The sequence below is a fragment of the Medicago sativa genome, chromosome 3 (genome assembly GCF_051527215.1).
Source record: "Medicago sativa cultivar Bolivia chromosome 3, Bolivia_mono, whole genome shotgun sequence".
NCBI lineage: Eukaryota > Viridiplantae > Streptophyta > Magnoliopsida > Fabales > Fabaceae > Medicago > Medicago sativa.
In genome coordinates, this window is record NC_140751.1 from 16,686,421 (window position 1) to 16,705,621 (window position 19,201).

Here is a 19,201-nt window from a genome sequence, read left to right on the forward strand (position 1 = left end):
GAGTCCATTTACTAATTGACGAAAATGCCCTTATTAAGGGCAAAAGGGTAATTTCCACGGACATTGATTTTCATATTTGGTTTAGTAGATGTTAAGAAGAAGACGAGCTTTATAATTATAAAATGATAAATAATATATTAATATGTTAATATATTATAAATAGATAAGAAAATTTTGTAATTTAAATATAATATTAAGAAGTTTTTTTTGTGTGACCTCTTTTCAGTATGCTGAAGAGACAAACACAACACATGAATATTTTTTTAATATTTATAATGTTAAGAATAGGATGAGGTTTATAAATTATAAACTTATACATACAAAAATAACAAACAAAGGAGGGAAATATGGCTAAAATTGTCAATTTTGTTTATAGTAAGTCATTCTCTACTTAATATTGTATTTAGATATATGGACGTAAGTCCATATATCTGGTCAATTCTTCTTAATAAAAAGTGTTACTAAAATTAGATAATATATTATATATGAAGTAGAGAAGAAAATTTTAAATGGTTAGAAATGGTTAGATAATCTCTTACCACGAAATCATTTCTGGACGTAAGTCATTTCTAACCATTTAAAATTTTCTTCTCTACTTCATATATAATATATTATCTAATTTTAGTAACACTTTTTATTCTCTTTTTTTTATTACAGGAGGTTATCGATGTACTACTGATTCTGATTGTCCACCAAATATGTGCCCCCCTGGGATGGAACCAAACTGTGTGCGTTATGTGTGTAAATGTTTACCAATCGGGTGGCTCACATGATTCTTCATTTAAGGTCAGACCCAAGAGAGTACATAAATGCTCTGCTACAATATTCCACAAGCTGTCATTTAGTTATTTTCTTCCCAACCAATAAATTAATTTTTTTTCTTTTTATAATTTCAAGAACTTTTTAGTTATATATTTTTACTCTAAAATAATGATAATGAAATGAAATTATAAGACGACAACAAATATTATTTAGATTAACTTCTTTTCTCTATATTTTAGATATATCCCCATAATCTTCAATTTTGGCATCTCACATTTTCTTTCCCATCATCCTACTTAAATAATATCTTTAATAGTTAAGTTTACAAAATAGTTTTGTTACTTCTAAGCCTATGATTTTATATATAGTTCATAATACTATTACATTTGCGAATTTCCTCATACTTCAATATATATTTCATTTATATTTAATTTTTGGAATAGGCTTTTAGACATTGTTCGCTTTTAAGGGATATGAAAATATAGATCACTACAAACTTGTAATGATCTAATGTTGATCTGGGAACAGAGCTTAAGGATGATGCGGTTCTAGTGCTCGTGCTGCAGCAAACCAATCCAGTGGATGAGGAACTTCAGTGCGGCTGAGGCTTTCTCTGCGACGGTTGACCACTGTACCTGCAAAATAGACACACGCTTTGATGCCCAAGTAAGTATCTGAGAGAGAGAGAGAGAGAGAGAGAGAGAGAGAGATCGTGTAACCTGTTATTCTGAGATCACACATGGGAGTGGGGTACAAAATACGGTTGAATTTCTAACTAACATCCACTATCATGTTAAGGTCGTATTCCTGTGCAGTCAGGTGCACATGTTACCTTGCATAAGAATTTTTGAAGCGGTGTATCTTTCAGTTGGGATTTCATTAATATATTGTTGTTGGGCCGAGGTTCGGTTCGAAACTGTTTCCTCTGAATCCCTTATCGTCTTTATGACGTAATTAGCTTGTAATACGTTTGACAATCAAGGGATGACCTTGATATTTTAGAGATGCTTTCTTGCCAGGCTTGCAATGCAATAACGGTTGTCGGGGAGCACCAATGTTACAACTGAAGAGTTTTGAGTGGGTTTCAGATGCACCATTTATTGCTGGTAGACTGAAACCACACTTTTTTTGATAGATTTGTCGTGTGAGGCTACATTCTCGATGTCTTATCTGGAGCATTGAATCTTGATTTTTCACCCTCCAACGAATTCAATCGTTGATAAAGATTTTTTTTTATAGTTATAAAAGTTGGAGCTTTAAAAAATTCAAAGGTTTTCACATCCCGCCATACTATATTTGTCTTTGTTACCCCCATAAACTTTCTTTTCGTTGTTCTGTGGAGATGTTTGTCCATTCCCTTTTGTTTCTAGGATTTAATCACTGTATTTATGCCTAAGAGAAACCTTTCCTTTCTCTTCCCTCTTATATTTTTACTGCTTTTGTTGCTTTTTGGTTGAGAAGTTGGGTTGTTTTTGTGTAGTCAAACCCATTGATAAAGAGGATCTTACCTATGCTCGTACATTAGTAAGTATTATGTCGATTTTGTCAAAAATATATTGTATTGTACCACAAAGACAACACTTAGTTTCAATATCTCTCACATCCACATCATTCTAAATTAAGTTTATAAAAGTAGTTTTTGAAATTTTGATCACAAGTTGAATAAGACAAGATAGAGAAAGTTGTGTAAGATTAGGTTTCAATAGCTTTATATCTAATGTTTCCTCTTAATCGATTGTACACTTTTTAAGATTCAGATATAACTCAATCATACACTTTATATCTAATGTTTCCTCTTAATCTCATAGTGTACCTCTCCATCTCTAGACAACAACGCAAGATCAAATGAACTAACTCACTTCTGATGCTCGATAGCAAAATAGTCCATTGTTTCAATGGCATTAGCTCAAATAGTTATACATGAATATAGATCCACTCGTTGTATTTAAAGTGATAGTAGTTATAGATGATTTAAAAAATGTCACTTAGATAAAGGCAATATCTCGCTACATAATAAATCAAAAGTTCATTTGTCGAGTGCTCATCCAAAAAAGCCTTAAGAAAGGATTTAAACCAAAAATTATTTTGAATTCAAAAATCATATACAACCATCCAAATGAATAGTGCTACATAGAATCCTAGCTATTAATGTTTAATCTCGACGCAAAAGAGTGTTTAGTTACCAATGGAGAATATAACTAGCAAGAGAATGTTCATATGTATTAGATAAACATCAACAAGCTCCCTGGCCATCCTTTGGTTGCTTACGTCTCTCTCTCTCTCTCTCTCTCTCTCTCTCTCTCTCTCTCTCTCTATCTATCTATCTATCTATATATATATAGCAATTTGGCAAGTGTACCAAAAACTATCGAAGTGGTAAAAATATCGTTCCCACAAGGACTGTTTTTAATCTCAATAATTCAATTACGTTGCAAAATAGGATGTATAAAAGTTGTTTTGATTTGCCACTAGGTAGTTGATTGGTTTGAGTGCATAAAAGTAATGACAGAAAATAAAGTTTGTTTTAAGAATAAGAGAGAGATGAATTTAGGTCTTTCGAATCATCAATGTTTCCCTAATTAGTATATTACACTTATTCTTATGAATGATTTTCTAGTTCCACGATAGTTAACAAAATAGTCCTAATCAATCCCTTGAGTTAGGACCCTCTTTAGCTATAGCCCCTAATTCCTTAGGTGGTCTAATAATCTTCGAATGTTTAAGCATGTTAACCTAATATCACTAACATATGATTATCCATTCCTAGACTAACCATGTTTATTAGAACAATTCAATTAGTTCTAAGTAGAAAGCTATGGTCAGTAGTCATTCATTCTCACTAAATCATATTTATGTTTGATCAGGATATTAAAAGCATTAAGAACAATTGAATTGAATAAAAACTAGATTGTCATTCACAATAAATAGAGTTTCACAACAACATGGTTCAATTAGGGTTACAAAGAATCATCTCAGACCTAATTTCTAAGAGATTTAGCTACTCATAATCGAGATTGCATATAGCATAATCAATAACGGAATCAAAACACACATGAACAGATAGAAGGTTGAAGAATTCGCCCTCCTAGCTGTCTTTAGGTCTCTGATGACGGTGCATCAACATTAGTTTTTAGTCATATTTATGTCTTTGTGATAGCAATTAGAGAGTCAATTACATGAAATCCAAGGTGAAATCAGACTAGAACAGGAACAATAGCTCAAGAGAAGAAACTTTGAGAAAACAAAGAAAATTGCCCAAGTATGAAGCATTGTGCCATGTTTATGAACTTCGTAGCACGATTGATGATCGTGGGACAAAGGATCTGCTTCTGGAAATTTCGTGGCACGAAGCAATATGCAACGTGCCACGATGTTAGGTTTTGTCTGCTGCCACGTAAGATTAATAAAGCCATCGTGCCACGACCAACCCGTAACGTGGCACGATGATGGGCTTTTCTGAAACCCTAAAATTCTTTCTATTTATAGCTAGCTGCAAGCAAGGATTAGGGTACCGATTATTATTATGATTTTGAGCATAGACGACTGTAGGAGACCAAAGAACAAGCCCTGAATCTCGTACCAACTCTCTATTGGTTAGATTTATGTATGTTTTCTCTTGTTTATGTTTATGATTGTTTAGTTATGAGTAGCTAAACTCTTAGTTTGATTGAGCCATGATGAAACTATTATAATATATGAATTTGTAGTTGAACTCTCTTATTATCAATGATATTCAGTCTTTATTCAGAATTACTTATGTTCATTGCTTTTCAATGTTATTGTTTAGTATGACTACTAGCCCTAGCTTCTTGCAATTACATGAATTGATCTTAGGAATTGAATAACTACTAGCCCTAGCTTTTAATCCTGATATAGTAATTTTGTTTAACTCAACACTAGGAACCTAGAGATAGGAAATTGAGAGTTATGATATATGAATTAACGTTCGACATCGCTTCCGCAGTTATTCAATCTAGTTAAGAGATTAATATGGTTATAACTTAGGAAAGGGTTTTGAGTCAAGATATTGATCAAAACCACTTAGTTAATTTATCGTAAAGATTGAGTAGTAATTGAGAGTAAAGAGAGGTGGACTATTCATATAAAGCAATAGCGGATTCACCGGCTTAATCATTCATCTCAATATAATTTTCTCTCGCACTTTGTCCACTTAATTAATTCTTATAAAACCAAACTTTTCTGCCTAGGGCAACCAATATATCCTTTACATATCCTAGCGTATAACGCGCATTGCTAGAATTGAAATTAACACAGTCCTTGTGGATCGATATTTATTACTACTTCGATAGTTTTTGGTACACTTGCCAGATATCTATCAAGTTTTAACCACCGTTTCCGGAGACTGTTGATTTATTTCAACAAGGCAATTACGTTATAATTTAGGATTTCTGCAATTTAAATTTCTGTTTTAAAATTTTCTCGGTTTCAGTATTCATTAATTACTTTGAATTGTGCAGTGCTACTAAGGTATTTTGCTGTTTATGCGAGGTAAAGTAAGCTCCGACGATCTAAAGTATGATCCAAAATTAAAAAGAACTGCTAGAGAACTTCGGAAAGCTGTCCGGTTGCAAAGGTTGTCTCAATCAGTCCCACCGGGTGTTAGAGAACCGATATCGGGGCCGATACTTACTGAATCTGAAACAATCTCTTCTCCTAAATCTACAACTATGGGAGTACCTGAACCAATGGCCAGACCAAAATTGGGAGACTATGGGTTAGCTACTCACTGTGGTCAACTGACCCACACTTTTCAACCTGTAAACCCCGTTGCGTTTGACATCAAAACCACCGTTCTGAATGGGTTGAGAGACAAACAGTTTGATGGGTCCGAGAGTATGAGCCCACATGAACACTTAAGCCGCTTCACTGAAACATGTGAGTTTTGTGTACAACCAGCCACTGTGACCGATGCACAAAAGAAACTTAGGTTGTTTCCCTTCACTTTGACAGGTAGAGCAAAAGATTTGTTGTTAACTATACCCAATGGGACTGTCCAAACATGGGAAGAGCTAGAGTTTAAGTTCCTAGAGAAGTATTTCCCTATGTTTAAATATTAGGATAAGAAAATGGAGATTTCTAACTTCAAGCAAGGGGAGAGTGAGTCATTATATGATGCTTGGGAGCGATTCAATTTGCTTCTTAAGAGATGCCCTAACCATGAGTTCGCTGAGAAACAATATCTCCAAATCTTCACTGAGGGAGTGACACCCAACACTAGAATGTTCTTGGACGCATCCGCGAGAGGTAGTCTTAAGAGTAAAACCGATCATGAGGTTCAAGCTCTAATCGAAAACATGGCCAACAATGAATATCGTACTGATGTGAAAAAGAAAGAAAGAGGAATGTTTGGGGTGAGTGATCAAACTGCAATCTTAGCTAACCAAGTAGTCATGAACAAACAATTGGAGACTCCAACTAAGGAGTTTCAGGGTTTCACTTCGGCTCAAAAGCAACAACAGGTGGTTGTAATCATGTGTGATTTATGTGGGGAGGAACATGCAAATGGTGAATGTGTACCTAAAGGGTCTAGTGAGGAAGCCAATTACATGGGGAGTTACCAAAGGCAAAATCAATACTACAATCCAGGTATCAACAAACACCCAAACTTAAGCTACTCAAATAACAACACCTTGAACCCTCTAATGCCTAATCCTCAACAACAGCAACAACGAAAGCCTTCAGCTCTTGAAGAAACTATGATTAACTTCATGAAGATGACTCAAGGAAACTTTGAAGAGATGAACAAAAGTCAAGAAGCTGAAAGGAAGAATAATGAAGCCTCCAGAAAGATGCTTGAAACTCAACTGGGGCAATTAGCTAAACAGTTGGTTGAACAAAACAAAGGCGGATTCTCAGGTAACACTAAAGAGAAACCTAAGAATGAGTCTTGTAATGCTATTAAATTGAGGAGCAAAAAGGTCTTGACACCTTTAGTTCCAAAGATTCCAAAGAAAGTTGATGAAGTAGTAGTGAAGGTAGAAAAAGATGGTGAAGTTGAAAAGAATATTGAGGATGTAGTTGAAAAAGAAAATGATCAAGGAGTAGTTGAAAATGAAAGGAAGAAAAAAATAGAGGGAGAAAAAAGTGAGAAATTAGTAGATGACGACTCAATCTTGAGGAAGTCTAAGAGTCAAATATTAAAATATGGAGATCAGCCACAAGTTGTTCCATCATATGTGAAGCTTCCATCAAATGTGAAGCTTCCCTACCCTCACTTAGCCAAAAAGAAGAAGAAGGAGGAAGGTCAATTCAGAAAGTTCATGCAACTTTTCTAGCAACTTCAGGTGAATATTCCTTTCGGTATGCTAAGTTCATGAAAGACTTGTTGACTAGAAGAAGAAAGCCAAAAGATGATGAGAACATTGCACTTTCAGAAAATTGTAGTGCGATTCTTCAAAAGAAAATTCCACCCAAACTAAAAGATCCAAGTGCTTTCACTATCCCTTGTTCCATTGGGCCGGTAGACATTCGTAGAGCTTTATATGATTTAAAGGCAAGTATCAACTTGATGCCCCTTTCAATGATGAATAAGCTTGGATGTGGTGAGCCAAAGCCAACAAGAATGACCCTCACTCTAGCTGATCGGTCAATCTCTCACCCTTTTGGTGTGCTTGAAGATGTGCTAGTTAAAGTAAATGAGCTAGTATTTCCTGCTGATTTTGTGATCTTAGATATGGCTGAAGATGAAGACATGCAACTCATTCTAGGAAGACCCTTCCTTGCAACAGACCGTGCTTTGATTGATGTTGAAATGAGCCAGCTTATGTTGAGATTCCACAACGAGCAAGTGGTGTTTAATATCTCTGAAGCCATGAAGCATCAAGCTAAAAATCCTAAGTGTTACCGAATTGATGTTATTGATGAAATAGTTGAAGATGATTCCCGTGAACCTCAACCAACACAACCTATGGAGAGAAAAATTGTTAATTCTATAGAGAGTGATGAAGATGTTGAAGACGTTGAGGTGAAGGAATGTATTAAGCAACTTGAGGCAAACGAACAACAAGTAACCGCCACCACTTCAAGACATTCTTGGTGAAAAGTATGGGGGATCACAAGTTGTGAGTAGTGAGAAAGGGAAAAATCCAGAATTGAAAGAACTCCCCTCTCATTTGAAGTATGTCTTTCTTAGCAAGGATTCTTCAAAACCAGCAATCATCAGTAATACATTGACACCTCTAGAAGAAGAGAAACTAATGAGGGTGTTAAAAAGCAACCAAGGAGCTTTGGGGTGGAGCATTTCTAATTTGAAGGGTATTAGTCCAGCTTATTTCATGCACGAAATACACATGGAGGCTGAATACAAACCTGTGGTTCAACCTCAAATAAGACTAAAACCGACAATGAAAGAAGTGGTTAAGAAGGAAGTGTTAAAGTTGCTAGATGCAAGTATGATTTACCCTATCTCTAATAGTTCTTGGGTAAGTTCGGTTCATGTGGTACCTAAAAAAGGAGGAATGAGGGTGGTGGCTAATGAAAAGAATGAATTGATACCCACACGCACCGTCTTCGGTTGGAGAATGTGCATAGATTACCGGAGATTGAATTCCGCAACAAGGAAATACCACTTTCCATTACCATTCATGGATCAAATGTTAGAGAGGTTGGCAAGCCAAGCCTTTTACTGTTTCTTGGATGGGTATTTGGGGTATAATCAGATTGCGGCGACTCCAGAAGATCAAGAAAAGACTGTTTTCACTTGCCCTTTTGGTATATTTGCTTATAGGAGAATGCCCTTTGGGTTGTGTGATAGATGTTTGGCAAATACACCAAATACTATCGAAGTAGTAAAAATATTGATCCCACGAGGGTTGTGTTAATCTCAATTCAGCAATAAGGTTAATATTTAGGATGTGTAAAATATTTTGTTTGCCACTAGGCAGTAGATTTGATTTGATTGCATAAAATTAAATAACATAAAATAAAGATTCGGTTAGAAAATAAGAGAGAGATGAGATCAGGTCTTTCGAATCATCTATGTTCCCCTAACTGGTATACTGCACCTATTCTTATGAATGATTTTCTAGTTCCACGATAGTTAACAAAATAGTCCTAATGAATCCCTTGAGTTAGGAACTTCTTCTCAAACTACAGCCCCTAATTCCTTATGTGGTCTAATAATCTTTGAAGGTTTAAGCACGTTAACCTAATATCACTAACAAAGTTTATTAGAACAATTCAATTAGGTCTAAGTAGAGAGCTATGGTCAGTAGTCATTCATTCTCACCAAATCATGTTCATATTTGATGAGGATATAAAAAGCATTAAGAACAATTGAATTGAATAAAAACTAGATTGTCATTCACAATAAATAGAGTTTCACAGCAACATGGATCAATTAGGGTTACAAAGAATCATCTCAGACCTAATCTCTAAGAGATTTAGCTACTCATAACTGAGTTTACAAATAGCATAATCAATAGTGGAATCAAAACATACATGAACTGATAGAAGGTTGAAGAAATTGCCCTCCTATCCGTCTTTAAGTCTCAAAATCGCACTTTTCTGTCTCCAATTCGTAACACTTATGTTTGGTACTGACTTCAGCTTAAATAGGCAAGTCTGGCTGCGCCCGAAATCGCGCTACGGTTGTGAACATCGCGCCACGATTTCACTGCTTCAAAACATGCATTCTGCCAAGGAAAATAGTATTATGGTAGTGTAAATCGTGGTACGATTTATGATTTTCCAGAACTTCCAGATTTTCTGCTTTTCACACCCCCAGGCTGTCTAAAATTGCTACAAACTCAATAAAAACATCAGCACAACTGTTTCTTCAAAATCTTCTATTTTCCTTGTTTTTTTTGCTCTTGTTGCTGCTTAAACTTGCTTGTGAACTCAAAAATATCATGGAAAAGACTCTAAAAATGTGGAATGACGGACTGTCATCACAACCCCAAACTTGAACCATTCCTTGTCCTCAAGGAATCTACTTGCAATATTGACAATCGACAGTAAAATAACAATTACCTGATCAAGCGATAGTACCCAAAAAGTTCAACACCTTACTAGCTAAAGATGAGCTAGTTTGACTTGTTCGCATCCACCAATTCACAACTCCACGCAACAAATTGAATAGGGTTCACAGTCGACATGCAATCTACATATTATCATACGCTTGAAAAGTTTCTAAACGTCAATCAAAATCAATGTCAATGCACACTTTGAGGTCTTTAAGGGTTATAACGGGGCTTAGGTGAAGGTGGGATAATATTTGGATAAGTAGGCTACACAAAATTTGAGTTAGGCATTCCTACGGAAGTTAAAGCACAACATTCAATCCATCATTCATTCACCTTGTGGAACAACAATTAATTTAAAGGTACTAGAGAATACTTGTAACTATTGGGACAATCGAGTTTAAAGTTACTCGGATTTTCAATGTTTTGTCCCTTTTTTCATCATTATTTTATTTTATACACCTTTATTGTGTGTATTTTGCATGACAAATTCTTTATTTTGTTCTCTTTATTCTCTAGTACCCCCACCCCAAAATTAATTGGTTGCAAATTCCAATAGCAACCCCAAACTTAATCTTTAGCAACATTCTACAATGCCTAACTCAGAAAAACAATATGGGATAAGTCCTAAAAGTCTCTAAGCTTGTAATGTAGTTTGTCACCGAACAAAAAGTTCTAATCCTACCGGCTCAAAGTGGTTAAGAAAAAGATAAAATATAACAATTAACAATCAGGGTAGGCTTCAAAAGGCTCACAGGACCAAGCACTTTTGGCTCAGTGTACTAATGACAAAGATCAATCAACAGTAGAGAAAAATCGCAAGTTCTATCTTTAACTGTCGTACACTTTGCCTTTGAAATCACAAGTCACTCCTCCTTTTGAACTTTTGGAATACCACTTGAACAAATATTTGTTACTAAACTGGAAAAAGTCAACAAACAAGCAAATTCATCAATAATAAACAAGTGCAGGAATAATTACATAAACAGGGGGTATAACCGAGTTAAACCAAAATAAAAATTAAATACAAATTGTTTGACTCAAAAATAGAAATAAAATACTGAAAATAAAGACATAATAAAAAGGATGGGTTGCCTCCCACCAAGCGCTTTCTTTTACGTCATTGGGCTTGACTCTTCAACCACTGTTAGGGTGGCAAATATGTCAGAAAGAATATATCATCCTTCTTCTTCCTCTTGTTTGGTAGGAATTCCATGAATTTGTAGCAAAGAAGTAGATGCTCCCATGCTCTCACCGTTAAACCTTTGGAATTTAAGCTCTCCCGCCATAGAGAAGGACATGCATCCATTTGCACACGAGTGATTTCCTTAACCCCTGTTTGTTCAGACTTTGGGAAAATGTCAGCACTCCTCACTTTTGAATTTTCTTCCACCACAACATTGTGACACTCAATCTCCATCTGAACCAATTTCCTCTGAGACTCATGTGCTTTCTCAACAAGATCACCACACCGAACATCAAATTTCTCAAATGAAATTTGATTTGACACCAAGAAATCATCTAAAATATTCTGAAGTTGAGTATTGTAATCGTTGTTGATCACCTCTTTCTTCCCTTCACAATCACTACCTGGTTGATTCGCCTCATAATGACCACAACTCGAGATTTTGTTGTCCAAAATTTTGATCTTAAAAGATAGCATATATTTTTCATACTGCAACTTAGCAATCTCTTATGTGTCATAGAGGAGTACCCTGTCAATCATCGCTGCAAAACTTGGATAAACTTTTCAGTAGCACAGTACAATGAGAAGAAAACAAAGAGCATAATATTTTTTTTAATATATATATACAAAAATATAAATGACAGAAATCCTAAATAAAAACAAAATTGCCAAATTGAAATGACTCAACAGTCCCCGGCAACGGCGCCAAAAACTTGATAGATGTTTGGCAAGCGCACCAAATACTAGCGAAATAGTAAAAATATCGATCCCACGAGGACTGTGTTAATCTCAATTCAGCAATAAGGTTAATATTTAGGATGTGTAAAATATTTTGTTTGCCACTAGGCAGTAGATTTGATTTGATTGCATAAAATTAAATAACATAAAATAAAGATTCGGTTAGAAAATAAGAGAGAGATGAGATCAGGTCTTTCGAATCATCTATGTTCCCCTAACTGGTATACTGCACCTATTCTTATGAATGATTTTCTAGTTCCACGATAGTTAACAAAATAGTCCTAATCAATCCCTTGAGTTAGGACCCTCTTCTCAAACTACAGCCCCTAATTCCTTAGGTGGTCTAATAATCTTTGAAAGTTTAAGCACGTTAACCTAATATCACTAACAAACGATTATCCATTCCTAGACTAACCCTGTTTATTAGAACAATTCAATTAGGTCTAAGTAGAGAGCTATGGTCAGTAGTCATTCATTCTCACCAAATCATGTTCATATTTGATCAGGATATAAAAAGCATTAAGAACAATTGAATTGAATAAAAACTAGATTGTCATTCACAATAAATAGAGTTTCACAGCAACATGGATCAATTAGGGTTACAAAGAATCATCTCAGACCTAATCTCTAAGAGATTTAGCTACTCATAATTGAGTTTACAAATAGCATAATCAATAGTGGAATCAAAATCTTTTATTTTCCTTGTTTTTCTTGCTCTTTTTGCTGCTTAAACTTGCTTGTGAACTCAAAAATATCATGGAAAATACTCTAAAAATTGTGGAATGACGGACTGTCATCATTGTGTAATGCGTCGGCGACCTTTCAAAGGTGTATGCTCTCCATCTTCTCTGACATGATAGAGAAGAACATTGAGGTATTTATGGACGACTTTTCTGTGTTTGGTAAGTCTTTTGATCAATGCTTGTTTCACTTAAATGTTGTACTTAAAAGATGCACCGAAACTAACCTTGTTTTGAATTGGGAAAAATGTCATTTTATGGTCACCGAAGATATAGTTTTGGGGAATAAGATAAGTGCTAAAGGCATAGAGGTGGCTTAAGCCAAGATAGAGGTTATAGAGAAACTTCCTCCACCTATTAATGTTAAATGAGTGAGGAGTTTCATGGGGCATGCCGGTTTCTATCGGCGTTTCATAAAAGATTTTTCTAAAATTTCCAAGCCCCTTTGTAACCTCTTGATCAAAGAAAATGATTTTGATTTTGATTCTGAATGCTTAAATGCTTTTTCTTTGATTAAAACCAAATTGTTGACTGCACCAATAATCATTGCACCCGATTGGGAATTACCGTTTGAACTTATGTGCGACACAAGTGATTATGTTGTTGGTGCAGTCCTAGGCCAACGAAAGAACAAATTTTTCCATGAAATTTACTATGCAAGCAAAGTTTTAAATGAAAATTAAGTTAACTATTCCATTACTGAAAAAGAATTGCTTGCAGTATTCTTTGCCTTGGAGATATTTTGTTCTTATATAATAGGCTCCAAAGTCATTGTTTTTACAGATCATGCAGCTCTTAAATATCTTTTGACGAAAGGGGATTCGAAACCTCGGCTGTTGAGGTGGATCCTTTTGTTGCAAGAATTTGATCTTGAGATTCGTGACAAGAAAGGAGTGGAAAATGAGGATGTGACAAGGAAAGAGAAGGCCATCACGACCGAATTCCCAGATGAAAAGCTGATGGCTATTGGAGAAAGGCCTTGTTTTGCTGACATGGCAAATTTTGAGGATGGTAACATAATTCCGGATGACATGGAGCAGCATCAGAGGAAAACGTTCTTCAAGGATGCAAACCACTATCTGTGGGATGATCCTTATCTCTTTAAGGTAAGTGATGACGGTTTGATTAGACGTTGTGTTGCAGGAATATAAGCAAATAGTATCATGTGGCACTTCCATAGCTCAGCTTATGGGGGCCACCATAGTGGAGAAATAACCGCTGCAAAAATCTAGCAAAGTGGCTTCTGGTGGCCCACTCTCTTCAAGGATTTCTAGGAGTTCGTAAAGCGATGTGATGAATGCCAAAGAACAGGTAGCATCTCTAAGAGGAATGAAATGCCCCTAACTGGAATCATTTAAGTTAAACATTTTGATTGTTGGGGAATAGATTTTATGGGACCATTTCCCTCCTCTTACTCTTATCTCCATATACTTGTGTGTGTTGACTATGTTACCAACTGGGTTGAAGCGATACCATGTGTTGCTAATGATGCCAAAACTATGGTTAATTTCTTGAAAAAGAATATTTTCACTAGGTTTGGAACCCCTAGAGTTTTGATCAGTGATGGGGGGAAGCACTTTTGCAACAATCTTCTTGAAAATGTGCTTAAAAAGTTTAACATCAAACATAAAGTTGCAATTCCCTACCACCCTCAAACTAGTGGTCAAGTAGATGTTTCAAACCGTCAGTTGAAGCTAGGAAAGATTGGTCTAGGAAGTTAGATGACGCTCTTTGGGCATATAGGACTGCGTTTAAGATTCATCTTGGGTTGTCACCCTATCAGTTGGTCTATGGAAAGGCTTGTCATCTCCCTGTTGAATTAGAACATAAAGCATATTGGGTTATCGAGGCCCTAAATTTTGATCAAACTTTAACTGGAAAGAAGAGGCTTTTGAAACTTAATGAGCTAGAGGAGATGAGGTTGCGTGCGTACGAGAACGCCGTAATTTACAAAGAGAGAACCAAGAGGTATCATGACAAAGGTCTAGTGAGGAGAGAGTTTTATATTGGACAACTTGTTTTGCTGTTTAATTCCAGGTTGAAGTTATTCTCCAAGAAGTTAAAATCCAAGTTGTCCGGGCCATTCATGATTGTAAGCATCTCACCCTATGAAGTTGTGGAGCTGAGTAAGCCTGGAGAACAGGAAACCTTCAAGGTTAATGCTCAAAGGTTAAAACCGTACCTTGGAAGTGAACTCCCAAAGAATAGAGCGGGATTGGTGTTCAATGATCCTTAGGAGTCATCGTAAGTCAAGTTAGTGACGGTAAAGAAGCGCTAGATGGGAGGCAACCCATCAGATTTAGATCCACTCAGGTATTGTTCATATTTATTTATTGCATTTTTACTTACAAAAACAACAAAAATTTTCAAGTCATGACCAACGTGGCACGATGGTTCATCATCGTGGCACGATTTGAGAGCAAATACAATGAGATTCACCACTGAAATTTTCGTGGCACGTCAAATCGTGGCACGTTTGCTGGAAGAACCATGATCGTGCCATGAAGGTTAATGATCGTGGTGGATGCAAACCCAAAACTAAGATCGTGGCACGTTTACTTGCTTCGTGGCACGTTAGTGGGCAGTTTCAAAATTAGATGATTGTTACAAGTCGCATCGTGGCACGATCCTACTCAAACGTGGCACGATGGATGCTTTTCTATATACACCAACACCCCATTTCTCATTTCTCTTAACAAAACTCTGCCCAAATTTCGCCCCACTCATCTTCAACCTCGAAATTTCATCCCCAACCACTAGATTTTCATCTTCATCATCGTTACAAACACCCTAGCCCATCAATTTCACAAACCTAACACATCCACCATCAAATTTTTCTCCACAAATTCAACCAAACCCAATCTTCATCCATCCAACCCATTTAACCTAACTCCACAAATGGCCTCATCATCCCACAAACGTGCTAAATCAACCCGCAACACTCAATCAACCCAACCACCATAAAAACCTACCTATGAGAAATTTGAGGATGACGAGCATGTCGAGCGGTTTGAAAAGACAAAGGGTTCAAGTTTTTTGGCGAAAGAAAATTTGATTTCATCAATCTTCAGAGATATCCCCAATTTGAAACAACAATCAGGACACTTGGGTGGAAGAAATTGAATGACATGGTGACAAAAGAGAGCAATCGCACAATCGCTCTCGATCGAGTTCTTTGCAAATGCTTTCGGAAAGGATAGTGATGTGTCTTTTGTCCGTGGAAAGCAGGTTGATTACAGCCTTAGAGCCATCAATGCATTTCTATGGCTAAAGCCACCGAGACAATGTCATGTGGAGTTGAGGAGGCAGAGAAGCACGCATAATTTTCCGTCTGATGATGATCTTCAGCAAATATTGCAGGAAATTGGGGAAGAAGGTACTGATTATGTGAGGTCTAGAGCCACTGGACTCCCTACTAGGATGGATGTGGTGGACCTCAAGCCACAATACAAAGCTTGGGCTTCATTCATTCATTCTACATTGGAGAGTGTTTCTGCAACATCTGAGTTGCCTATGGAGAGGCTGTATATTTTGGAGGCCATTATCTTTGGCTATGGGATTAATGTTGGGCGACTGCTCAACTTGAGTATTCAACAAATGGAAAATTGTGGGACTTCAGTGACTTTGGGGCATAGTTGTCTGATTAATGCTTTATGTAAGAAAGAAGGTGTTCTGGAGGAGCTAGGGGACATCGTTTTTAAGTCAAAGTGGGAGGGCAGCTAGTGTGCAGAGCGCTAATGAATTTTATGCCGTCTTGCAAGAGGATCCAGAGGCTACTGATGAGGATGAGCAGTGACGAACTTGGTGTCCAAAACATTTTATTTTCAGCTTTCTATTTTATATTTCTTTATTTTGATGTACTTTTGGTTTGTGTCGAACATTGTGTTGGTGTGTCTCTTGTTTAACTTTATGTGCCCTCGTTTGTAATGTTTTCCTTTGTTTATTATTGATGAATCTGTTTGTTTGTGAAAACTTATCAGTCTCATAACAGTGCTATACCAATGATATTTCAAAGAGTTCAAAGGAGGATGATGCCTAATTGATTCAAAGGGAAGTGTTCCGCGAAGGAAGTAGGTAGCCACAACTCCCAGATATCTCAACTTGTAAGGTCCATAGCCAAAAATTTTATTTTTCCAATTTTTCATATATGAGTGTTCCATGCAACTGTTGTTTCTAGAACTTGCGATATTTCTCTATTTGTTGATTGGTCTTGTTTTGTACACACTAAGGCAAAGTGCTTGGTACCTTGAGCCTTTTTGAGTCTACCCAGATTTATTCATTATTTATCCTTTGTAAAGCCAAATTGAGCCATTAGGTATAGATCCTTTGTTCGGTGACGAGCCATGTTACAAACCTAGAAAGCCTTAGGAATGAATGTCCCAAATAATTGTTTGAAGTTAAGCTAACTAGGTTGTGTGAAATGTTCAAGTTTGGGGTTGCTTCTGGAATTAGCAACTTATTAAGTTTGGGTGGGGGTACTAGAGAACCAAGAGAAGAGAAAGCGTTAAATTTTATATTTTATCTCTTGAAAACAGAGCAAAAAGCACTTAAAAATGTGCAGAAAAAAAAAATGAATGAAAAGAAAAGAATTTTGTGTATGAGACCAATAATGTTTATATGTCTCGAAAGAATAAGTTCTCTATTACTCTTTTGTTTTAAATTTGGAAGGAAGGAGTTGGTTTACTGTGATGTTACCAAATATACCCAAGTAGTATGAGCTTAACTTCATTGTTATATAACACTACTTCCCAAAATATATCCACCTTTCACCTAAGCCCCGTTATAACCCTGACAGACCTTAAAAGTGTGTGCTTAACTCTGACTTTGATTGATAGTTTAGAAATTTTTCAAGCTTATGGTAATACAGCAGACATGCATGATGATTGTGTGACCCTATTCAAACATATGCGTGGAGTTATGGATTCGGAGGTAAGAGCTAGGCATCCGGTATATCATACACCGGAAAGGAGTAAACTTTTTGAGCATATCATTGGTTGGTAATTTGTTATCTTACTGCGATTTTTCCATTTGCAAATTGGATTCCTTGAGGACAAGGAATTGTTTAAGTTCGGGGTTGTGATAACGGTGCATCAACATTAGTTTTTAGTCGTATTTATGTCTTTATTATAGCATTTAGAGAGTCAATTACATGAAATCCATGGTGAAATCAGACTAGAATAGAAACAAGAGCTCAAGAGAAGAAACTTTGAGAAAATAAAGAAAATTGCCCAAGTATGAAGCATCGTGCCACGTTTATGACCTTCGTGGCACGATTGATGAGCGTGGGACAAAGGATCTGCTTCTGGAAATTGCGTGGCACGAAGCAATATGCAACGTGCCACGATGCTAGGTTTTGTCTGCTGCCACATAGGATTAATGAAGCCATCGTGCCACGACCAACCCGTAACGTGGCACGATGATGGGCTTTTCTGAAACCCTAAAATTCTTTCTATTTATAGCCAGCTGCAAGCAAGGATTAGGGTACCGATTATTATTGTGATTTTGAGCATAGAAGACTGCAGGAGACCGAAGAACAAGCCCTAAATCTCATACCAACTCTCCGTTGGTTAGATTTATGTATGTTTTCTCTTGTTTATGTTTATGATTGTTTAGTTATAAGTAGCTAAACTCTTAGTTTGATTGAGCCATGATGAAACTATTGTAATATATGAATTTGTGGTTGAACTCTCTTACTATCAATGATATTCAGTCTTTATTCAGAATTACTTATGTTCATTGATTTTCAATGTTATTGTTTTGTATGACTACTAGCCCTAGCTTCTTGCAATTACATGAATTGATCTTAGGAATTGAATGACTACTAGCCCTAACTTTTAATCCTGATATAGTAATTTTGTTTAACTCAACACTAGGAACCTGGAGATAGGAAATTGAGAGTTATGACATATGAATTAATGTTCGACATCACTTCCGCAGTTATTCAATCTAGTTAAGAGATTAATAGGGTTATAACTTAGGAAAGGGTTTTAAGTCAAGAGATTGATCAAAACCACTTAGTTAATTTATCGTAAAGATTGAAAAGTAATTGAGAGTAAAGAGAGGTGGACTATTCATATAAAGCAATAGCGGATTCACCGGCTTAATCATTCTTCTCAATATAATTTTCTCTCACACTTTGTCCACTTAATTAAGTCTTATAAAACCAAACTTTTCTACCTAGGGCAACCAATATATCCTTTACATATCCTAACGTATAACGCGCATTGCTAGAATTGAAATTAACACAGTCCTTGTGGATCGATATTTATTACTACTTCGATAGTTTTTGGTACCCTTGCCAGATATCTATCAGTCTCAAAATTGCTCTTTGCTCTCTCCCATTCCTAACCCTTGTCTTTGGAATAGACTTCAGCTTAAATAGGCACAAAAATTCGCCTAAAATCATGTCACGTTTTAAGTAAATCGTGACACATTTTTATCTGAATAACAAACAGCTGAATTAGGGTTTCCTCAAATCGTGTCACGTTTTTGCCATCGTGACACGTTTTCCTCAATGTCGAAAGCATGTTTTTGGTCTTCTCAAATTGTGTCACGTTTTTAACCAATCGTGACACGTTTTGCTTCTTTGCATATTTCTTCAATTTTTCTGCTTTTCTTGCTGCATGAGTTACCTTTTGAATTCCAAATTGTGATAAAAAATACATAAAAATTACGGAATGACGAGATGTCATCAATATATATATAGTGAGTGATGACCTCAGATTGGAATACGACCAGGAACCACAGTAACAGGGGTTGCATCAGTGATGACCTCTGATGAACCTTCCTTTGTA

The 19,201-nt window shown here is 36.2% G+C and overlaps 1 protein-coding gene across 5 annotated transcripts; it reads left to right on the forward strand.

Moving 5' to 3' along the window:
- Window positions 1-237: 237 nt before the first annotated feature.
- Window positions 238-18,133, forward strand: LOC146936157 (uncharacterized). 5 transcript variants are annotated; one of them, XR_015030475.1, is made up of 3 exons: window positions 323-375; window positions 1,206-1,428; window positions 1,782-2,542. XR_015030475.1 is itself a non-coding variant. In XM_085751164.1 (3 exons), the coding sequence occupies exon 3, from the start codon at window positions 5,850-5,852 to the stop codon at window positions 7,056-7,058; it is 1,209 nt and encodes a 402-aa protein (XP_085607290.1). In that variant the 5' UTR covers window positions 323-375; window positions 1,206-1,428; window positions 5,241-5,849; the 3' UTR covers window positions 7,059-18,133. The 5 variants fall into 5 exon arrangements, 2 of the variants coding, with proteins under 2 accessions (XP_085607290.1, XP_085607291.1); XM_085751164.1 differs by lacking the exon at window positions 1,782-2,542 and adding an exon at window positions 5,241-18,133; XM_085751165.1 differs by lacking the exon at window positions 1,782-2,542 and adding an exon at window positions 5,241-18,133 and having other exon boundaries at window positions 331-375; window positions 1,291-1,428.
- Window positions 18,134-19,201: the final 1,068 nt, after the last annotated feature.

Coding starts and splice junctions, on each gene's coding strand:
- LOC146936157 (XM_085751164.1), top strand. CDS start 5,850: ATGGAGATTTCTAACTTCAAGCAAGGGGAGAGTGAGTCATTATATGAT.